The 22968-nt window shown below is 44.8% G+C and overlaps 1 protein-coding gene across 2 annotated transcripts; it reads left to right on the forward strand.

Moving 5' to 3' along the window:
• Window positions 1–1143: 1143 nt before the first annotated feature.
• Window positions 1144–17124, forward strand: slc7a6os (solute carrier family 7 member 6 opposite strand). 2 transcript variants are annotated; one of them, XM_078211080.1, is made up of 5 exons: window positions 1144–1356; window positions 9688–9963; window positions 11378–11506; window positions 14883–15101; window positions 15414–17124. In XM_078211080.1, the coding sequence occupies exons 1-5, from the start codon at window positions 1189–1191 to the stop codon at window positions 15588–15590; spliced, it is 969 nt and encodes a 322-aa protein (XP_078067206.1). In that variant the 5' UTR covers window positions 1144–1188; the 3' UTR covers window positions 15591–17124. The 2 variants fall into 2 exon arrangements, with proteins under 2 accessions (XP_078067206.1, XP_078067207.1); XM_078211081.1 differs by having other exon boundaries at window positions 1153–1356; window positions 11381–11506.
• Window positions 17125–22968: the final 5844 nt, after the last annotated feature.

The following is a 22968-nucleotide window of genomic DNA, read 5'->3' on the forward strand; positions in this document are numbered from 1 at the left end:
AATATAGTGTCTTTATCCCTACTCCTACCCTCAGGCTGTTTATTTTCATGCTTTATTGCCCTTGTGGCATTCCATCCTTCTTGGTGGATATGAATTTAAGAAAAAGGTGAGATCTCTTGTACCCTCCATAAAGTTTACACACTTAATCCTTTTCCATTTATTTGATAACATGTAATGTATATATCTAGATTTTAATAGATGCCTCATTATTTCTTAATTCAAAGACACAGCATTTGAGCACCAGGATCAATACAAACTTTGTCCTTGGTCAGCAAGGACCCCTTTCCTGTTCACTATATTTTTAAAATGTAGACAAGAATACTTGGTCTAGTTTAAGTTTCCATCATGTCCACAATCTGTCTCATTCAAATTAGTGCCTCTTTTCTTCTCTGACCTTGTTTTTTCATGCTTTCTATATTTATATTGTCATACCCAGGGTAGAGATATTGTGTTATGAACTTCCAATTAATACCTTTAAAAATAAATTGGTTGCAAACGTTAATGACCTCATAGTGAAGACACCTCGCGGTAGCAGTGATCACATGATTTAATATTGCATTCAGTTTGGAAGAATGGGTCTAATTAGGCTACAGGACAGTACTCTGTTTTTTGGGAAGGAGGTTGAAGCAGGCTGCTGGGGTTGAGGGACTATAAACTGGTGGAATCACCAACGAGCAATTATTCCCAGGACTGTGGCTGACCTCATTCTCTGGAGATCTTCATTTCAAATCTTAGTATTTCACATGGGAAGGGGGGAGTGATTGGGGGCGGAGTCAGTCTGTGGGGGCGGGGCCAGTCAGTGGGCGGGTCAGTATCTGGGGGCGGGGATCAGTGTCACGGATTAGGGGCGGGGTCAGCCTCGGGGAGGGATTGGGGTCAGTATCTGGGGGCGGGGTCGCTGTCGGGGCGGGGCCAGTGATTAGGGGTGGGGTCGGTATCGGGGCGGGGCCAGCGATTAGGGGCGGGGTCAGCCTCTGGGGGCGGGATCAAGGATTGGGGATAGTGTCTAGGGGCGGGGTCAGCATAGGGGGGCGGCGCCAGTGATTAGGGGCGGGGTCAGCATAGGGGGGCGGCGCCAGTGATTAGGGGCGGGGTCAGCATAGGGGGCGGCGCCAGTGATTAGGGGCGGGGTCAGCATAGGGGGGCGGCGCCAGTGATTAGGGGCGGGGTCAGTCTGTGGGTGCTGCCATGGCGGCTCCGGTGTTGCGGGTGAAGCGGAAACGCGGCGCCGAGCCGGCCGAGGCTTTCCTCCTCGCCTGTAAGCGGCTGCGGACCGGCGGCGAGGCCGGGGAGCCGGGCCCTGTGCAGCATGTTGTGCGCACCCTCTTCAGACTAGCGGCCACCGTGGGCGCTGGGGTAAGGCCGGGCCTGGGGACAGGGAGCCTGACCGGAATGAGAGTCTTTCCAGCGATTTAAACAAAACTTGTCGCTCATTAAGATTCTGTTTTTGGCAAAAAGAGTTATGGAAGAGAAACAATCTCTGCTGCCTCAGCTGTTAGAGCAGAGGGAGGAAATAGTCTGGTTTCCAGGAGCTGTTGGGTGACTGGCTGAATAATAAACTCCAAGCCGGATCCTACAGGCAGCAACGCCGCTGGAGGTTGGCCATATGGTGGGCTTGAACCCCACGCCCACCCCTGTCTGAATAGTACCAACACATCACCCCCTGTTCCCTTTTAAATTACAGCCAAACCTCAGCTTTGTCATGGACTCTATCTCAGGCTATAGAATCTATACAAAGAACAATACAGCACAGGAACAGGCCCTTCGGCCCTACAAGCCTGTGCCGCTCGTGCCCACTAGACCATTCTTTTGTATCCCTCTATTCACAGTCTGTTCATGTGGCTATCTAGATAAGTCTTAAACAATCCCAGCGTGTCCGCCTCAATCACCTTGCTTGGCAGTGCATTCCAGGCCCCCACCACCCTCTGTGTAAAATACGTCGCCCTGACATCTGTGTTGAATCTTTCCCCCCTCACCTTGAACCCGTGACCCCTTGTGTTCGTCACCTCCGACCTGGGAAAAAGCTTTCCACTGTTCACTCTATCAATGCCCTTCATAATTTTATACACCTCTATTAGGTCGCCCCTCATCCTCTGTCTTTCCAGGAGAACAACCCCAGCTTACCCAATCTCTCCTTATAGCTAAGACCCTCCATACCAGGCAACATCCTGGTAAACCTTTTCTGTACTCTCTCCAAAGCCTCCACGTCCTTCTGGTAGTGTGGCAACCAGAACTGGACGCAGTATTCCAAATGTGGCCTAACCATCGTTCGAGACAGCTGCAACATCATATGCCAACTTTTATATTCTATGCCCTGTCCAATAAAGGCAAGCATGCCATATGCCTTCTTCACCACCCTCTCCACCTGTGCTGCCACCTTTAAGGATCTGTGGACTTGTACACCCAGGTCCCTCTGTGTCTATACTCCTGATGGTTCTGCCATTTATTGTATAGCTCCCCCTTAGATCTACCGAAATGCATCACTTTGCATTTGTCTGGATTAAATTCCATCTGCCATTTCTCCGCCTAATGTTCCAGCCTATCTATATCCTGCTGTATTCTCTGACAATGTTCATCACTATCCGCAACTCCAGCAATCTTCGTGTCGTCCGCAAACTTACTGATCACACCGGCTACATCTTCCTCCAAATCATTTATATATGTCACAAACAGCAGAGGTCCCAGTACAGAGCCCTGCAGAACACCACTAGTCACAGACCTCCAACCGGAAAAAGACCCCTTCACTGCTACCCTCTGTCTTCTATATCTAAGCCAGTTCTCCACCCATCTAGCTAGCTCACCTTTTATCCCGTGAGATTTAACCTTTTGCACCAGCCTGCCTTGAGGAACCTTGTCAAACGCTTTACTAAAATCCATATAGACGACATCCACGGCCTTCCTTCGTCAGTCGTTTTTGTCACCACCTCAAAAAACTCAACCAAATTTGTGAGGCATGACCTCCCTCGTACAAAACCATGCTGTCTATCGCTAATGAGATTATTCATTTCTAAATGCACATATATCCTATCTCTAAGAATCTTCTCCAACAACTTCCCTACCACGGATGTCAAGCTCACCGGCCTATAATTACCCGGGTTATCCTTGCTACCCTTCTTAAATAACGGGACCACATTTGCTATCCTCCAATCCTCTGGGACCTCACCTGTGTCCAGTGAAGAGACACAGATTTCTGTTAGAGGCCCAGCAATTGCATCTCTCGCCTCCTTGAGGAGTCTAGGATAGATGCCATCCAGCCCTGGGGATTTGTCTGTCTTAATGTTTCCTAAAAAAACCTAACACTTCCTCCCTTGTAATTGAGATTTTTCTAACGGGTCAACACATCTCTCTGAGACACTACCAGTCAACATGTCCCTCTCCTTTGTGAATACTGATGCAAAGTATTCGTTTAGGATCTCACCTACTTCCTTTGGTTCTAAGTATAATTCCCCTCCTTTGTCCCTGAGAGGTGCGATTCTTTCCTGAACAACCCTCTTGTTCCTAACCTATGTATAAAATGCCTTAGGATTCTCTTTAATCCTGTCTGCCAATGACATTTCGTGACCACTTTTTGCCCTTCTAAGTCCCTGTTTGAGTTCTTTTCTACTTTCTCTGTATTCCTCCAGTGCTCCATCTGTTTTTAGCTGCCTGGACCTCATGTATGCCTCTTTTTTCTTTTTGATTCGACCCACAATTTCACTGGTTATCCACGGCTCCCGAATCCTACCTTTCCTATCCTTCCTCTTTACAGGCACATGCCTGTCCTGTAGTCCTATCAACTGCTCCTTAAAAGACTCCCACATGCCAGATGTGGATTTACCCTCGAACAGCCTCTCCCAATCAACTGCCATTAAATCCTGCCTAATCCGGCTGTAGTTAGCCTTCCCCCAATTCAGCACCTTACCCATAGGACAACACTCATCTTTTTCCATTACTATCCTAAAGTTTACAGAATTGTGGTCACTATTTGCCACATGTTCCCCTACTGCAACTTTGATGACCTGACCGGGCTCATTCCCCAGTACTAGGTCCAGTATAGCCCCCTCTCTAGTTGGACTGTCTACATATTGTTCCAAAGAACCTTCCTGTACACATTTTACAAATTCTTCCCCGTCCAGCCCCCAGCCCTAAGCGATTTCCAGTCTATGTGAGGGAAATTAAAGTCTCCCACTACAACAACCCTATTTTTTCTGCACCTGTCCAGAATCTCCTTGCATATCTGTTCCTCAACTTCCCGTGGGCTGTTGGGAGGCCTGTAGTATAACCCCAGCATAGTGACTGCGCCCTTCTTGTTTCTGAGCTCCACCTACAGTGACTCGTTATCTGACCCTTCCATATTGTCCACCCTCTGTACTGCTGTAATATGCTCCCTAACCAGCATTGCTACTCCCCCACCTCTCCTCGCCCCTCCTCTGTCTTGCCTAAAACACTTGTACCCCGGAATATTCAGCTGCCAGTCCTGTCCTTTTAACCAAGTCTCTGTCACTGCAACCACATCCAAGTTCCGCGCAAGCATTAAGGCTCTAAGCTCGTCTGTCTTGCCCGTGATGCTCCTTGCATTGAAGCAGATGCACTCCAGACCTCCAGGCCCACTGAGGTCATCCTCCCCCAGAATGCTCTTCCTCTTAGATAGCCTTGTCTTGGCCCCAACCTCGTCCCCAGCCTCTATGCATATTGACCTATTGTTCTGATCCCCACCCCCCTGCCACATTAGTTTAAACTCACCCGAACCACACTAGCAAAACTCCCAGCTAGGATATTCGTACCCCTCCAGTTTAGGTGCAACCCGTCCTTCTTGTACAGGTGCCATCCTCTCTCGAAGACTTCCCAGTGATCTACGAATTTGAAACCCTCCCTCCTGCACCAGTCCTTTAGCCACGCGTTCAGCTGTGCAGTCTCCCTGTTCTTAGCCTCACTAGCTTGTGGCACTGGGAGTAGTCCAGAGATCGCTACCCTAGAGGCCCTGCTTTTTAGCCTACTACCCAACTCCCTGAATTGCTCTCTCAGGACCTCCCTGCTCTTTCTGCCTACGTCATTTGCACCAATGTGAACAATGACGTCTGTCTGGTTACCCGCCTTTTTTAGGATGCTTCCTACCCGCTTGGAGACATCCAGGACCCCGGCACCAGGGAGGCAGACTACCATCCTGGAGTCTTGTTCACACCCACAGAACCGCCTGTCTGTGCCTCTAACCATTTCATCCCCCACTACTATTGCTCTCCTGGTTCCCCTCTTTCCCTTCTGAGCCACAGAGCCCGATTCCGTGCCAGTGACCTGGTCATACAGTGCAGAAGGAGGCCATTCAGCCCATCGGCAACACTGTTGTCTCCACCGGCAACAATCCCACCCAGGCACTATCCCTGTAACTCCATGTATTTACCCTTCTAGTCCCCCTGACACTAAGAGCCAATTTAGCGTAGCCAATTAACCTAACCCACATATCTTTGGAGTGTGGGAGGAGACCAGAGCATTCGGAGGAAACCCATGCAGACACGGGGAGAACGTGCCAACTCCACAGTCATCCAAGGCTGGAATGGAACCCAGGTCCCTAGTGCTGTGAGGCAGTAATACTAACCACTGTATCACCATGCTGCCCGAGTCAGCTGCTGTCACCAGGTGCCTCCTGAATGTTGATGCCAAATGCCAGGCCTTTTTTTTACTACAACATCCCATCAAAATCAGTAAGCACTTCCCCATCTGCAAGATTACCAGAGCAGCCAACCAGTGGGGAAAGCTCAAAATGATGGGGCACCATTAAAGAAGGAAATCTTTTTTTGAAAACTTTCTTTTTAGGTTGAGGTGTTAATGTGGGGAGTGGGGTGTTTACTGATTTTGATGGGATGTTTTATTGTGCGCTTTAGCTTGGCCACTATGCACCAATATGGAGCTACCTGACCCCATGTGGTTTGGTGGTTAGTCAGATACTTGACATGAAAGGGGTTTAGCATATTTATTTTGTTGTAATTTCCTTGAAAAAAGCACGTTGTGTATAGTCGGCAAAGGGCAGTTTTTGTTGGAGGAGTGAGAAAATGAGATGAGATCTTGAGAACGATTGACTAAAATTGCTGACGTGCATTTATTGTAGGTGAAAGAAAGATTTGAGGAAATATTCTTTGTTTTGTATTTCTCACTTTCATGCAAGAAAGAAGAGATGTTTGAAGCCACTCCAGCAGCATCACTGGAGGAGTAAATATCTAATATGTGTCCTGATGTGGTTTCATTTAAATGGACAACAGAACTTGTATCTTAATCCTTCAGGTCACCTGGATCCTGGAACCAATATTAATGACTGGGAATATACATTTCCAAAACATGACATTTTGACAGCAATATGAAGGTGGCCATGCATAAAATATTTTCTAATGTAAAATTAAAATACTGCTCAGCTGACAAAGAACAATACAGCACAGGAACAGGCCCTTCGGCCCTCCAAGCCCGCGCCGCTCCCTGGTCCAAACTAGACCATTCTTTTGTATCCCTCCATTCCCACTCCGTTCATATGGCTGTCTAGATAAGTCTTAAACGTTCCCAGTGTGTCCGCCTCCACCACCTTGCCTGGCAGCACATTCCAGGCCCCCACCACCCTCTGTGTAAAATATGTCCTTCTGATATCTGTGTTAAACCTCCCCCCCTTCACCTTGAACCTATGACCCCTCGTGAACGTCACCACCGACCTGGGGAAAAGCTTCCCACCGTTCACCCTATCTATGCCTTTCATAATTTTATACACCTCTATTAAGTCTCCCCTCATCCTCTGTCTTTCCAGGGAGAACAACCCCAGTTTACCCAATCTCTCCTCATAACTAAGCCCCTCCATACCAGGCAACATCCTGGTAAACCTCCTCTACTCTCTCCAAAGCCTCCACGTCCTTCTGGTAGTGTGGCGACCAGAACTGGACGCAGTATTCCAGATGCGGCCGAACCAACGTTCTATACATCTGCAACATCAGACCCCAACTTTTATACTCTATGCCCCATCCTATAAAGGCAAGCATGCCATATGCCTTCTTCACCACCTTCTCCACCTGTGACGTCACCTTCAAGGATCTGTGGACTTGCACACCCAGGTCCCTCTGCGTATCTACACCCTTTATGGTTCTGCCATTTATCGTATAGCTCCTCCCTACATTATTTCTACCAAAATGCATCACTTCGCATTTATCAGGATTGAACTCCATCTGCCATTTGTTTGCCCAAATTTCCAGCCTATCTATATCTTTCTGTAGCTTCTGACAATGCTCCTCACTATCTGCAAGTCCTGCCAATTTTGTGTCGTCCGCCAACTTACTGATCACCCCAGTTACATCTTCTTCCAGATCATTTATATAAATCACAAATAGCAGAGGTCCCAATACAGAGCCCTGCGGAACACCACTAGTCACAGGCCTCCAGCCGGAAAAAGACCCTTCCACTACTACCCTCTGTCTTCTGTGACCAAGATGTGGAGATGCCGGCGTTGGACTGGGGTAAACACAGTAAGAAGTTTAACAACACCAGGTTAAAGTCCAACAGGTTTATTTGGTAGCAAAAGCCACACAAGCTTTCGAGGCTCTGAGCCCCTTCTTCAGGTGAGTGGGAATTCTGTTCACAAACAGAACTTATAAGACACAGACTCAATTTACATGAATAATGGTTGGAATGCAAATACTTACAACTAATCCAGTCTTTAAGAAACAAAACAATGGGAGTGGAGAGAGCATCAAGACAGGCTAAAAAGATGTGTAGGTGACCAAGCCAGTTCTCCACCCATCTAGCCACCTCCTCCTTTATCCCATGAGATCCAACCTTTTTCACCAGCCTACCATGAGGGACTATGTCAAACGCTTTACTAAAGTCCATATAGACGACATCCACGGCCCTTCCCTCGTCAACCATTCTGGTCACTTCTTCAAAAAACTCCACCAGGTTAGTGAGGCATGACCTCCCTCTCACAAAACCATGCTGACTATCGTCAGTGAGTTTATTCCTTTCTAAATGCGCATACATCCTATCTCTAAGAATCTTCTCCAACAACTTCCCGACCACTGACGTCAAGCTCACCGGCCTATAATTACCCGGGTTATCCTTCCTACCCTTCTTAAATAACGGGACCACATTAGCTATCCTCCAATCCTCTGGGACCTCACCTGCGTCCAGTGACGAGACAAAGATTTGCGTCAGAGGCCCAGCGATTTCATCTCTCGTCTCCCTGAGCAGCCTTGGATAGATTCCATCAGGCCCTGGGGATTTGTCAGTCTTTATATTCTCTAACAAACCTAACACTTCCTCCTTTGTAATGGAGATTTTCTCCAACGGTTCAACACTCCCCTCCGAGACACTCCCAGTCAACACATCCCTCTCCTTTGTGAATACCGACGCAAAGTATTCATTTAGGATATCCCCTACTTCTTTGGGCTCCAAGCATAATTCCCCACTTTTGTCCCTGAGAGGTCCGATTTTTTTCCCTGACAACCCTTTTGTTCCTAACGTATGAATAAAATGCCTTGGGATTCTCCTTAATCCTGTCTGCCAAGAACATTTCGTGACCCCTTTTTGCTCTTCTAATTCCCCGTTTGAGTTCTTTCCTACTTTCTTTGTACTCCTCCAGAGCTCCCTCCGTTTTTAGCTGCCTGGACCTAACATACGCCTCTCTTTTCTTTTTGACCAGTCCCTCAATTTCCCTGGTTATCCACGGTTCTCGAATCCTACCCTTCCTATCCTTTTTTACAGGCACATGCCTGTCCTGTAGCCCTAACAACTGTTCCTTAAAAGACTCCCACATGCCAGATGTGGATTTACCCTCAAATAGCCTCTCCCAATCGAGAGCTGCCAATTTCTGCCTAATCCCACTAAAGTTAGCCTTCCCCCAATCCAACACCTTACCCTTGGGACACCACTCATCCTTTTCCATCACTATCCTAAAGCTAACAGAATTGTGGTCACTATTTGCCACATGTTCCCCTACCGAAACTTTGAAGACCTGACCGGGCTCATTCCCCAGTACGAGGTCCAGTATAGCCCCCTCTCTAGTCGGGCTATCTACATATTGTTCCAAAGAACCCTCCTGTACGCATTTTACAAATTCCTCCCCATTCAGAGTCCCAGCTCTCAGCGATTTCCAGTCTATATCAGGGAAATTGAAGTCTCCCACTACAACAACCCTATTTTTCCTGCACCTATCCTGTATCTCCTGACATATCCGTTCTTCCACTTCCCTTGGGCTGTTGGGGGGCCTGTAGTACACCCCCAACATAGTGACTGCGCCCTTCCTGTTTCTAAGCTCCACCCAGAGTGACTCGTTACACGACCCCTCTGAATTGTCCTCCCTCTGCACCGCTGTAATATGCCCTCCAACTAATACTGCTACTCCCCCACCTCTTTTGGCCCCTCCTCTGTCTCGCCTAAAACACTTGTACCCCGGAATATTCAGCTGCCAGTCCTGTCCCTCTTTCAACCAAGTCTCTGTCACCGCAACCACACCCAAATTCCTCGTGAGCATTAAGGCCCTAAGTTCGTCTGTCTGACCTGCTACGCTCCTTGCATTGAAGTAGAAGCACTCCAGACCTCCAGGCAAGTGAAGAGGATTTTTGACAGAAAGCATCAATCTTGGACTTTCCTCCCCCTTTAATGAGCGATTGATTTGGCCCCAGGCGATTTGAAAAATAGTAAAGTGTGAAAGCAGAGGGATTCACTGTGGTACTTTCTCTGTAGGATGACCTCGTTCAGAGGCACGTGAGAGAAGCCATCTCTAAAGACAAGGCCTTGCAGGCCCTTAAACCCTCTGAGACCAGTGCCCAACGTATCCAACTCTATGCAAGAGCATCTCGCCATGCGGCCAGTCAGGAGAATCGGTACAAAGTCATTGCTAGCCACAGAAGAGACTATTCTACAGAAGCTTCTGAATCTCAATCGGGTGTGAAACATGCACGCCAGTCTGGAACAGATACTTCTGGAGCTCAGTGTGAGCAAGACCAAGATAGCTGGAAGGTAATATTTACTGTTTTAACAATTGCCTGTCTGTGGTGAGTACTAGGTGATATAAGACTTGGTTGTAAATGGATATTATTGTTAACTAGTGATCTGGCAATTCGCTTCTCATATGATATTTTGAATTTATGATTTATCAGAAGCTCTGTTCTGTTTATCATTCTTCTGTTCCCCAGGTTTCTCCCATCCTCTCCTAAAGATACTGTGTTATACTGGAATACATGGATGGCAACAGCCTTCCAGCACCTTTACAAGCAGACATTCTTTATGTGTCAATGTGGGGCAAATTGTATTGATAAACTGTTTGACTGTGGGGGACATCTGAAGTTCCCAGCTGAGCTTGACTGTTTTTCATTCACCCATAAACTTGCACTCTTCAGCTTGAGAGTCATTGGATAGAAGGCAGAAGTAGAAGGCTGATCATTATTTGCTGCCCTCAACACCACCAATTCCCTAGCTTAAGGAACACTGCACTCTGTCAGCTTCCTGACTGAGATCAGAGCACAAACCATACCTATCCGTGCATTCACCCACTGAGCCATTGTAAAATGATGGTGACACAATAATATTATCAGATGTTTTTCTTTTTGCTCAGGAATTCACAGAGAAGGCAAATGAAATGTGATCATCTAGTTTGGGCTGTTGATAGATTAGCAGTTTAACTTGGACCAAAGCTGACGGTTAGATTCAGTGTTTAATATCATAAATCAAATTTAGTATCTTCGGAGCAAGGAAGCAGCAGGTAGTCTGATACAGTGAAGTCATGGTGGAGTTCCAGGAGACAGATACAAGGTTGTTCCTCAGTTTTCCCCTCCTATTCCAGTTCTTTAATGCAATGATCTAAGTTGTCCCTGAAAAGGAACTTTATAAAAGTGCGAACTATGTTAATGGCACGGAGAAGATTAATTTGGAGGATCATTTTAAAATATGAAAGGATACTGGACTAAGGTTAAAATTATTGAAAGGAATGTTTAGCACAAATGGGAAATAATTTATGCAAAGAATGACCTGCTCGTGGAATAATCTTCGGGGGCGGGAGGAGGGTGGTTTAAGGTGGAGAGGAAATGTTTGTTACTATTCAAGTCAGTTTGTTGATGTGATGTATCATTGTATGCCTTTAGTTCTGAAAGAATCAACTAATTTGGGGTGATTGGCTTTCCTCATTTGAATTGATCTTGTGTGAAAGGAGGGCCACAGGGACAGAGAGAGGAGAATAATGTTCTGTGGGAGAAGAGAACGATAGATGCTGTTCAGGTACAGTCCATGGAATAGGAAATGAGGCACTGAGTGATCTTCAGTCTTTCAGCAAGCTGAGATAAACCCAGCATTGAGTTCTTCCTGACTTGGGTGGACCTTGTTTTCACAAAGTTCATAAGTCTTTTAGAAGTTTATATTTCTGGTTCTTCTTTTAAAGAAGGCCTCCGCAACTTCTGGAAATAAAGATGGCACTGGGTCTGCAGCTGAAATTCAAGTGTTTGATATTGTCCAGCATGATGAACAAGTTGAAGATGATGAAAGAGGCTCAAAGCATAAAGGTTCTAAGGTAAGACCAGGAACCCGTGAAATTATCTAAGTTTTGCTTTCATGAATAACTGAATTATACAGCACAACCATTCTGCTCAATGTGTCTATGCCAGTTTGTCGAAAGTGCTATGTAATTTGTCCCAGTCTGTTGCTCCTCTCTGTTAGTCTGTATGTTTTTCCCATTGTCAAGCACTTACTCAGTTTCATTTTTAAATATCCTCCCATCACCCTTTCAGGCAGATCACAACTTTCCGAGAAAAAATCTCCATATTTACTCTTATCAAAACCATTATTGTAGAAACTTCTAAGTTTCACCTTCTCTGCTCTAGGGAGAATAATCCCAACTTTTCTATTCTCCACATAACTGTGGACTCACAGTCCTGACATTGTTCTAGCAAATTTATTCTGCATCTTCTCTGAAGCCTTGAGATCCTTGTTAATATCCTTGTGACCCAGAATTGGGCAGAATACTTGGCTGAGATATAATCAGTAATTTATCAAAGTCCAACATAACTTCCTTGCTTTTCTACTTCCAGTTATAAAGTTAATGATCGCGTATGCCTCATTTCGCTTCAGGCAGTAGAGTATTGTTTGTATGTTTTATGATTCCATTGGGTTGACTAGAGTGGGGCAGTTTCAGACCAATAGCTTAAGCCTAACATCGGTAGTGAGGAAAATTCTCAAATCCATTATCAAGGACTTTATAGCATTTAGAAAGCAGTGGCAGGATCAGACAGAGTTAGCATGGATTTATGAAGGGGAAATCATGTTTGACAGATCTGTTGGAATTCTTTGAAGTTGTAACTAGTAGAGTTGACAAGGGGGAGCCAGTCGATATGGTATATTTGGACTTTTAGAAAGCATTTGACAAAGTCCCGCATAAGAGATTATCATGCAAGATTAAAGCGCATGGGATTGGGGAAAGTGTATTGAGATGGATAGAGAACTGGTTGGCAGAGAAAGTTAAAGTTTATTTAATAGTCACAAGTAAGGCTTACATTAACACTGCAATGAAGTTACTGTGAAATTCCCCTAGTCGCCACAGTCTGGCGCCTGTTTGGGTCAATGCACCTAACCAGAAGAGGAAACAAAGAGTAGGAATTAATACGTCCTTTTCAAATTGACAGATAGTAACTAGTGGGGTGCCATAGGGATCGGTGCTGAGACCCCCAGCTAGTCACAATATATATTAATGATTTGGATGAGGGAATGAAATGTAACATCTCAATGTTTGCAGATGGACGGGAGGGTAAACTGTGATGGAGGATGCAGAGATTCTTCAGCATGATCTGGGCAGGTTGGGTGAATGGGAAAATCAATGGCAGATGCAGTATAATTTGGATAAATGTGAGGTTATTCACTTTGGAAGCAAAAACAAGAAGGCAGATTACTACCCGAGTGGCTGTAAATTGGGAGAGGGGAGTGTGCAGCGGGACTTGGATGCCCTTGTGCACTAGTTGCTGAAGGTAAGCATGCAGGTGCAGCAGGTGGCAAAGAAGACAAATGGTATGTTGGCCTTCATGGCAAGAGGTTTCGAGTACAGGAGCAGGGATGTGTTGTTGCAATTATACGTGGCCTTGGTGAGGCCACACCTAGAATATTGTGTGCAGTTTTGGCCTCCTTTTCTGAAGAAAGATATTCTTGCACTCGAGGGAGTGCAGTGAAGGTTTACCAGGCTCATTCCGGGGATGGCGGGACTGATGTATGAGGGTAGATTGACTAGGTTAGGATTGTTTTCTCTGAAGTTCAGACGAATGAGGGGCGGATCTCATAGAAACTTATAAAATTCTAACAGGGTAGATACAGGGAGCATGTTCCCAATGGTGGGGATGTCCAGAACCAGGGGTTACAGTGTGAAGATTCGGGGTAGACTATTTAGGATGGAGATGAGGAGCCATTTCTTTACCCAAAGAGTGATGAACCTGTGGAATTCATTACCACAGGAAGTAGTTGATGCCAAAACATTGAATGTATTCAAGAGACGGCTGGATATAGCACTTGGGGCAAATGGGATCAAAGGTTATGGGGAGAAAGCAGGATTAGGCTATTGAGTTGGACGATCAGCCATGATCGTGATGAATGGCAGAACAGGCTTGAAGGGCTGAATGGCCTCCTCCTGCTCTTATCTTCTATGTTTCTATGTATATTGACAATGGTGCTCTGTACAGCTTAGATCTGTTATCAGGGATACCTCATAGACATGCAGATTCTGAAGCAGGTATGTTCTTTGGTGAGTGTCTCATCTGTACTGAGGTTAAGATGGTCCACACCAAGATCAAATGAGAACCACGATGCTACGCAAGGCCACTCCTTATCTTGGGCAGAAAATACTTCTCCACAGAATTAAAATGCCAACTATCATGTGATCCAAGAAAGAGTTAGCTGCTGCCTTTCTGTTCATTCAGTAGGTTTTGAGGCTGATGTATGTTAAGATACTGTCTATTTTCAGGACTGGTTGTTTCATGCCACAACTCAGTGGAAAATAGTCTCCAGTGGTGCCTGATTGAGACTGAGTCTTTCAGCTCTGTGCATTTAATCATAAATAAAAAATCTTCCTGGCACCAACTAGTGCTGGTAAACTCGACATGAATACGAGCCGCATGCCATTTTTCTGTTTACCTAGCATGTAAGTTTGGCTAGAACAAGATATTTAATATACTTGTTTTTGGCTTGGGTCAAAAGTGGGCCACCTGACAGCTAGATCTCATTGGCCTGGTACACCATAGGAATAGAGATATGGTCCATGTATCTATAACAATGTCCTGAAAATGGGTCCTGATGTTTGAGGAAAAGGGTGGTCATTGACAGACATGCTTGCATTCATATTTCTGTTGGTGGAATAGTGTGAAGCTAATTTGGGAATTTAACCCTGATTTCCTTTCACAGTAACAACAGCAGCTACTGTTTTAGGTAGTGGGCCTTTTCTTATTTTGACTTTATCAGTCGCTTCTATTGTGGGGAGCTCTGCATGGTTCTGACCACAGCATTATTTCCTTGCTTACCAACTTTGAATTCTTGACCACTTTGCTTTCTGTCCTTCATGCCCTCTGTGGCAGCCAAACACTTCCTGTCCCTGTTGTTCCTTGTTTATGCCAGGTAAAATTTGATAATCTCACCTGTCTGGAATTTATGATTCTACTGCTGCTGGTTGATCTAAGGCAACCCTTGTGTCAATTGTGCAACCAGTGGCAAGTTGGCAAGCTGGGCCTGAGCCTGACTCTGTCATCGAGTTCTGATGAATGGTCATCAACCAGAAATGTTAAGAGTAAGAACAATATCTTCAGTTGATTTTTCTTTCTATCTAACCCAGTACCCCTATCGTGGCTAAGGTTAGTTGTGTTTTCTTCAGCAAATGAACTACCATTATCTATCTTGGAGGATTTGTTCCATTTTAGGATCCTGGTCCAAGGCAGGACGACCCCCAAGAAATTCTGTGTAATTCTGTACGAATGATTCGGGAGAAGCTTACAGTGTCAGATTCTGGTCTGGGGACAGAACACCGGGAGAATATGGAGGAGTACGTTTATGATATATATTGTACCGACGGCTACTTTACTGGAGGTGGAATCCAAGATATTCTCTCAGTGGTTCCATGTTATGAGGAGAATGAACTGGTGAGTTAGTAGTTGTGCACTCTGTCCTATGTCTTTTCTTCTTATGTGATTTTAGCAACAATTGAACATAGTCATTCAGTAGTTTTGCCTATTTGCTTCAAAACAAGGCAGGATTACACATAACTCTGAAGACTTGCAGGGTGATTTCAGGTTGTCTGATTAATGGTCCTTGGACCTAATATCACCAGAAGGCTTGAATTGAATATGCAGACTGATAAGCATCTTTGTGGCCTGGACATTGGTATGATAATGTGTTCTGATGGGCATATTCTTGGTACAATGTGTGACACTGTTACACTGCTTTTGTTGCAGGTTGGTGATGAAATGATTGCAGATGAAGTATATGAGGATGAAGATGATGAAAATGAAGAAAGTAATTGGCGGAATGATTACCCAGATGAGGATTCATTTGAAAATGACTGGAATAATGAAGAGGATTTGGCGGAAGATAACCACAGGCAATATATCAAAGATAGTGACTCCGATTAATTTCCATGGCAGTGACATTATATTTGTATAAATATCTTATCGTATGAATGGTGAAAAGCAACATTCAGTGCGTTGAAAATATTATTGATTTGTTTTGTGAGAATGACTGTTTTATCACAACTGTATATACTTCTTTTGTAAGTACCTCGCACCCAAAATGGGAGTATGGTTGGCTATTGTGAATGTTAGTAATTGAAGTCAGAAACCAATATCTGGAATTTCCATTTGTTCTTTGGAACTTTGGTGGAAGATTGAGGGAGCCTAAAGGAGCAATCAGTAATTCTGTTTCACTGAGGTTTCTACCAATAATGCGATGAAAGAGCTACATCCTCACTTAAAAGCACTGATTGTGTGGGGAGGCAGTTCAAAGAGTGTGGTTAGTCCTGTGATACCTTGCCCGTACAGTAACTTGTTATGTGTGAACATAGATATTAAATTCAACCATGATATTAAGTGTCATCATCACTTAATTATACACTAATTTTCCAAAATTGGAGTCGGAATGCTAGCTGCCTCTTCCTACCTTCTACCCATCTCGATTGTGAAGGGACCTTGAAGGCAGCTTTACAAATTCCAATGAGACCATTGCACTGAAGGGAGCAAGAGGACAGAATGTGCTCCAGCTCAGGGACTTCAACCATCACCAAGTGGCTCAGAAGCATCACTATTGAGTGAATTGGCCCTATGTTGGAAGGCTGTATCTGCCAGATAGGGTCTGTGGTGTGGCAGGGATTGAGAGGACCATCAAGAGGGAAGACCTACTTGACCTACTCAGCAAAACTGTTGCAGATGTATCTGCCTATGACAGTATTGAAAGATACAGGCATCGTGTAGCCCTTGTGGAGATAGATCGTGACCCTTTGAGCCGCCTTGGCCATTCAGTAAAATTATGGCTGATCCCATCATGGCCTTAACTCCACCTTGCTGCCCATAAATCTGTCTCATTCAGCCTTGCATATATTCAATTTCCCAGCCTCGGAGTAAAGAATTTCACTGATTCGTGACTCTCATGAGAAGAAATTCCACTTCGCCTCCATCATAAATGTGACCCCTTATTCTGAAACTGCTCGTTCAAAATTCTGTCACAAAAGGAAACTCCTCTCAGTATCCATCCTGTCAAGTCCCCTCAATGTTATGTTTCATTTCAACCACCTTCTGTTTTTGTATCATTAGCTAAGTGGAATACAGTACACTCAGTCTCTTCATTCAAGTCATTAATATAGTTTGTAAATAGTTGAGGCCCCAGTTCTGTTCCCCATGGCAATCCACGAGTTACAGTTTGCCAATCTGAAAATGACCCATTAATCCCAAATCTCTGTGGCCTGATGGTTAGACAATCTTCTATCCATCCTAATATTATTACCCATGAGCTCTTATGTGTGACCTCGTCAAATATTATGTGGCACCTTATCAAATGTCTTTTGGAAATTCAAACACGTTACATTTACTGGTTTCTCCTTTATCTATCCTGCTTGTTACATTCTTAAAGAACTCTAATAAATTTGTCAAACAAAATTTCCATTTCACAAAACAATGTTTACTCTGCCTGTTTGAATTATTTTCTAGATGACCTGTGACTACTCTAATAACAGATTCTAGCATTTTCCCAGTGAGAGATGTTATGCTAAGTTGCCCATAGTTTTCTGATTTCGGTCTCCCTACTTTCTTGAATGAGTGAGATAAAGTCTCATCTTTGCACCGGGAATACCAGATTGTAACCCCTGCCCAATTTTGTCAGACAGCTGTCGCTGCTGTTGATGGCCCACAGCACCTAATGAATACCCAGTTCTGAATCTATCCCATTTAGCTTGGTGATAATGTCACACAGTCATTATGAAGGTGAAGCCCCATCTTCACCCTCCATTGTGTGGCACCACAATGCTAAACAGATCCAGCAGCTCAAAATTGGATAACCATAAGGTGCTGTAGGCCATCAGCAGAATTGTATTCAACTACCATTTGTAACCTCGTGGCCCAACGTATCCCTCGCTCTACCATTGCTATCAAGCCAAAGGATGGATCCTGGTTCAATGAAGAGTGCAGAAGGGCATGCCAGGCGCATACCTAAAATTGAAGTGTGAAGTACTGCCAGATTTCATTCGTGAGTGGTGGTTGCCAATTAACTGGAGAAGGAATCTTCACAAATATTCCCATTCTCAGTGACATCAATACAAAAGACAAGGCTGAAGCATTTGCAGCTATCTACAGCCACCTTGGCCTTCTCCTGAGGTGCCCAGCTTCACAGATGCTAGCATTCAGCCAATTTGATTCACTCCATGCGATATCAAGAAACAGCTGAGGGCACTGGGTACTGCAAAGGCTATGGGCCATGACAACATTCCAGCAACAGCACTGAAGACTTGTGCTCCAGAACTAGCTTTAATTCTCGTCAAGCTGTTCCAGTACAGCTACAACACTGCCATCAACCTGACAATACGGAAAATTGCCCAGGTATGTTCTTTCCACAAAAGACAGGACAAATTCAGTCCTGCCATTTACAGGGGAGGCTGTGATGTCACAAGACTAATAATCCAGAGGCCCAGGGAAATGCTCTGGGGACATGGATTCAAATCCCATCACGGAAGATGGTGAAATTTGAATTAAGTAAAAATCTGCAATGAAACCACTGTCAATTGTTGTAAAAACCTATCTGGTTCACTAATGTCCTTTAAGGAAGGATATCAGCCATTCTTACCTGGTCTGGCCTATGTGTGACTCCAGATCCAGAGGGTGACGTGGTTGACGCTTAAATGTCCTTTGAAATTTCTTGCAAATCTTCAAAAGCAGCTAAGTGCTTTTCAGTTTCTCGTTTGTGTAAACGTTGTGCTCAAGAACAATTGAGGGGGAGAGGGGGTGGGCGGGAAGGGGTAATTTTGATGCAATCAACCGTGAAGGCAAAGATAAACTAACAGAGCAGGCTGCATGCTGTCTAAAAGCCATTAAACTGCCAATCAAAGGAGAATTAAAAGAACTGAAGTGAAATTGAATGGGAACAAGGCTTTTCAAAGGATCTGAAGGTATTTCGACAGCTTTCAGCTTTCTCTGAATGCAGTTGTGGAGAAAGATATTTGTGTCGTTCTCCCCTCCCAGTGAAAGTGACAGATGTTTGATGGTCAGGACTTGAAAGCCGTCTTCTCACACCTGCAGCTTCTTGGAGAAAAGGGAATCCTTTCTGCTGAATGGAGTGTTGCTGGGATTTGGAAGGTGTCCAGGGGGCATGGAGATTACAGTGACCAACCCACTTCAAGGTTTTCACAGTCCACAGACCAATCAACGAAATGCCTGAAATCACCATGCTAGGAATGATCTTCAGGTTTTCCAGGGCTAGAAGTGGCAATCTAGACCCCCATCCCAGGGTAGAGTGCCAAGATTCATCCCTTGGCCCCAGTGTGTGAACCCCAGGCTCCTTGGGAAAAACATCCCTCCGCAGCCTGGCAACAGCAGAGGGCACATGTGCACTGCATTTACCTCCTTGACCCCTCCCCACCCTGGGTCTAATGTGCCAAACCAAGGTGTCATTGCCAGATGGCAGTGCACCAATGGTACTGCTGAGAAGGGGGGTACCGGAGGGGATGTGGGACACCCTCATGCCTGTGTGGGGTGGGGGGGAGGTTGTCCCTCTTTCCTGAGAGGTTGATGGTGCTCTCCTGATCAACGTGGAGTTACCATTTCCACGGTGGGGGGAGGGAGGCCACTCTCTGAACATGGAGATTGGGGTATCCTTTAAAAATGGTGCCCCAATCTAGATGAAGATGGGCTGGCTGGAATGCCTCTCATTAGGCATAGTTTTACATGCTCAAGGTGATGGGTGAATCTGATTTTCCCTCTGCTTCTCCCCCTTAGCAATGGATTCTAGCGTTTTCCCAATGACAACATTGGTTGACAGCATGTTGAGAAGACTTATTTGATGAATAATTTAATGTTTTGAAGCAAATTCATAATTTTCAATAGGTGGCTCATAGAGATTATGGCCGGAATCTTCCCAAAAAATGCAGAGAGTGTTAGTTCAGGTGAGACAACCAGTGTGAAGCTCGTGGGCTACTCAGATGGCTTTTCTCGCTGTATTGAACTATGCAATTTCAAAGGAGAAGCGAGATTCACACCATCGACTGGAAGTGCGGGGCCTAAGAAAGCCGGCAATGCTGGAAATCCCAGGAGCGGGGGCTCCTTTTTTAAAAGATGCCCCAATCTCTGATTTAAATAAAAGACACACCTCTCATGGACCTCAACATCTTTCATGGAAATGGGGAACCCCTCCCCCACAGATATTCAGAGCCTGCACAGACACCTGCCCTCACACACAGCAGAAGGGCAACCATCCCCCACCCCACCCAGAGGGCACTGCCAGAGTGCCGGGGGGAAATGCCTAGGCATATTCCTCACCACCTGGGGACTATACTTACTGTGTGCAGGCGTGGTCATCTTGACTATGAAAAAAAAGATATTTGCACAGGTATGATATCAGGCAGGCTGGGTGGGTAGTGAGGGTGAGAGCAGAAGTGGTGTCGTCAAGACTGCTAATGTGATGTTAGTTAATGCAAATCAAATTCACGCCCCTCCTGGAGGAGGCGGAGAAGATCTTATTCCGAGATCTCACTGGCACAAATCCTGTTTGAGGCCTCTTGTGGGATTTTGCGTCTAATATGGGATTTGCACTCGCAGTCAATATGGCCAGTAGATCACAGCCTATCTTTCCAATTCAGAGGGAAATTTGAGAAATGCACAATATTTTTAAAAACTGATTATTCATTGTGGGATCATTTTTACTTCAAGGATAAACATTGTCAGTCATAAGGGGCTAGTTCTCTCTTGTAACCCTCTGGAGTGTTCTATTTTCAGGGATAGAGAGGAAAAATAGGTTGAGGTTTGTCCTGCTAGACATCTAGCAATATGAAATTGCCCTGAAATTTCTGTATAGACTCTTTTGTGTTAAAATGTAAGTAAGGTTCCTAGAATCTGTGGGAAGGAGTCACATGAATTATTTTCTGATCAATCAAGGATACACTCTATGTATTCCTGCGTTCATCTTGATGGCCTATTTGGAGGATGTGTTTGATTTTAAGAATGTGAACATAACAGGTAATTTTATTGTGCATTTTGACAGGCGCCTATATTAAAATCTAAAAGCTAGAACTCAGCATGCCTCATGCTTTCAGGAGAATAGTAAAGCAGTAAGACCAGAATTTTCATTTTTATTTAACAGCATTTTTTCTAGTTTTACAAAAGAACATAAACTTTCAGAGAGGAATAAAATACAGACCCACCATCTACACAATTGCATACCATGGAAGCCATGGATAGTTCTAATGTTCCTCAATAACATTAAAATAATTCAGACTAGCAATTTGAGAGTACTCTGTCTTAGACTTCTAAAAATATCAGTCCAGGAAGTTAACTATTTAGTAATAGTTAATTAATATGTTGTGCCAGAGCTTTGAAAGGTATACAAAGGACTGCAGTGGTTCATGGTGGCTCAACATCACCTTCTCCAGGATAATTCAGAATGGACCATAAATTCTGGCCGAGCCAGCAACACTTACATCTCGCGAAAGAATTTCAAAAGTATGACATTGCGAATAAAAGAACTCAGCTTTTACCTCAAAATATTTTTTCTTTTTTCCCAACTCTATTGTTTAATATGAGTACTTGCAGCTGGAAACCAGTACTGTATATCTAAGGAAACTGAGACGAAGGAAGTTCAGGGTGATTAGTGCTTGTGGAGTTCTGCAAAATTACATTGTCGCCTCACTTAACAAAATTACAATTTACATTTTTGACATACTTGTAGAAAATAACCTTTTCATTGAAGAAGTTCTGCAATAGCCTTGGTTCTTTCCTATGGGATTCAGCCGAATTAAAGTACGAACACGTTCCAAAGCAGCAACAATTATCTACAAACAACTGTTTGTAAGTGTTTTCGAAGTGCTGGATTTCCCCCAATTACAAGGGAAAGGACCATGTAGAAGTGAGAAATCAAATGTGGAATTTTTCCCAAAATTACTGAGTGTCATTTTGGGTGAGAAAACCGATCCAGTGTGAATCAGATCATGATCTTCCCACACTTAGCCATATTTTGGACGAGGGACGAGTTTTGCACCAGTTCTGAGGGCGGGGCCTAAACACGCCAACAAACCACAGAGCATCCTGATCTCAAAGTGAAATTGGACACTCCCCTCCCCCCACGTACAACTGGACCCCCAGCCCCTCGTTGAAGGTGTGTTTCCCCATCCCCTTCCCCAATATAGATCTCCGGCATCTGGATCCTCCCAATGGGACCCCTTCATGCCTCCCCCCCTTTGTGACCCCATTCATGTTCCAGCCACTTCATGACCCCACCCCCACACTTAATACATCCTCTTCGGGTCCCACCCCCTTGCCACTGCCTTTGATATTGTGGCAATGCATGCCCAGCAGTACACACCTGGCACTGCCCAGATATGTCTCCAACCACCTGGGAACAATGGCCTCCGGGACCCCCTGGCGTGGTCATCACAGATTCTCACTGGGTTCCCACTGCACCTGAGGGTCGGAGAATTCCGGGAGCAGGGTGAATCTGGCTTGGAAGAGACAAAGCATATTTAAATGCTTGAGGACAGCAACCAGATTACATCCGGGTGTGGTGGCTGGGAGAATCCCAATGGGAGTTCGGGTTGGTGCTAAACATGTTAGATCCCCTCCCCCGTGTATCTCTGACTCCACATTGCCCTAACGTGATCTGCACTGGCCACAATGCGTTGGGACCCTCACCCCCCCCGCGCCCCATCACCAAATCTGTGAACTGTAAGGACAACCAAAAAAATGTGACGGCTGAAATCAATGACAGCAATGGTTACTTTGTTGCTGTCCCATGCGCTTGCAAAGGTCGCAGTGTCATCCTATTTAAGTGCTGAACATGGAGCTGTTAGTAGTGGCAGTGTAATGAGGTAAAAGCAGAGTAAGTCAAATTAAAAACAGTGAAGGTAACTTTTTGGAATCGCGATTGTATCATGAATGAAAGTGGAAAAGTTGGACAGGCCAAATATCCTGGCATATTGTTACACAATAATAAAATACTCAGTTCCAGGACAAAGTGCTCAACTATTAAATAACATTCTATTTGGAAACTGCAACTTTCCCTTATAACTCAATACCTCATTAGGGAAAAGGTGAGCCACTGATATTTTAGAAGTATTAGAACATTTAATAGCTTTGACTGTAATTTACAATCTTTTCTCCAATGAACCTTTGCAACAAGTAAACTTACCAGACTTGCTTAACATTTGGCTTTAAAAAAAATTTGGAGGATGTTGTTAAAGTAAAACAAACTGCTTTTAAGATTCAGCTTGGAGAACCCTGGGTAGTTCACAGTGCAAAGCATTTAAATTCACAGATTTTATGT

This window comes from Mustelus asterias, chromosome 4, assembly GCF_964213995.1.
Source record: "Mustelus asterias chromosome 4, sMusAst1.hap1.1, whole genome shotgun sequence".
Lineage (NCBI taxonomy): Eukaryota > Metazoa > Chordata > Chondrichthyes > Carcharhiniformes > Triakidae > Mustelus > Mustelus asterias.

Excerpts from the sequence above, each read along its gene's own strand:
- slc7a6os (XM_078211080.1), top strand. The coding sequence starts at position 1,189 with ATGGCGGCTCCGGTGTTGCGGGTGAAGCGGAAACGCGGCGCCGAGCCG. Across the intron at positions 1,357-9,687 it reads CGGCCACCGTGGGCGCTGGG|GATGACCTCGTTCAGAGGCA; the intron begins GTAAGGCCGGGC and ends CTTTCTCTGTAG. Across the intron at positions 11,507-14,882 it reads CAAAGCATAAAGGTTCTAAG|GATCCTGGTCCAAGGCAGGA; the intron begins GTAAGACCAGGA and ends GTTCCATTTTAG.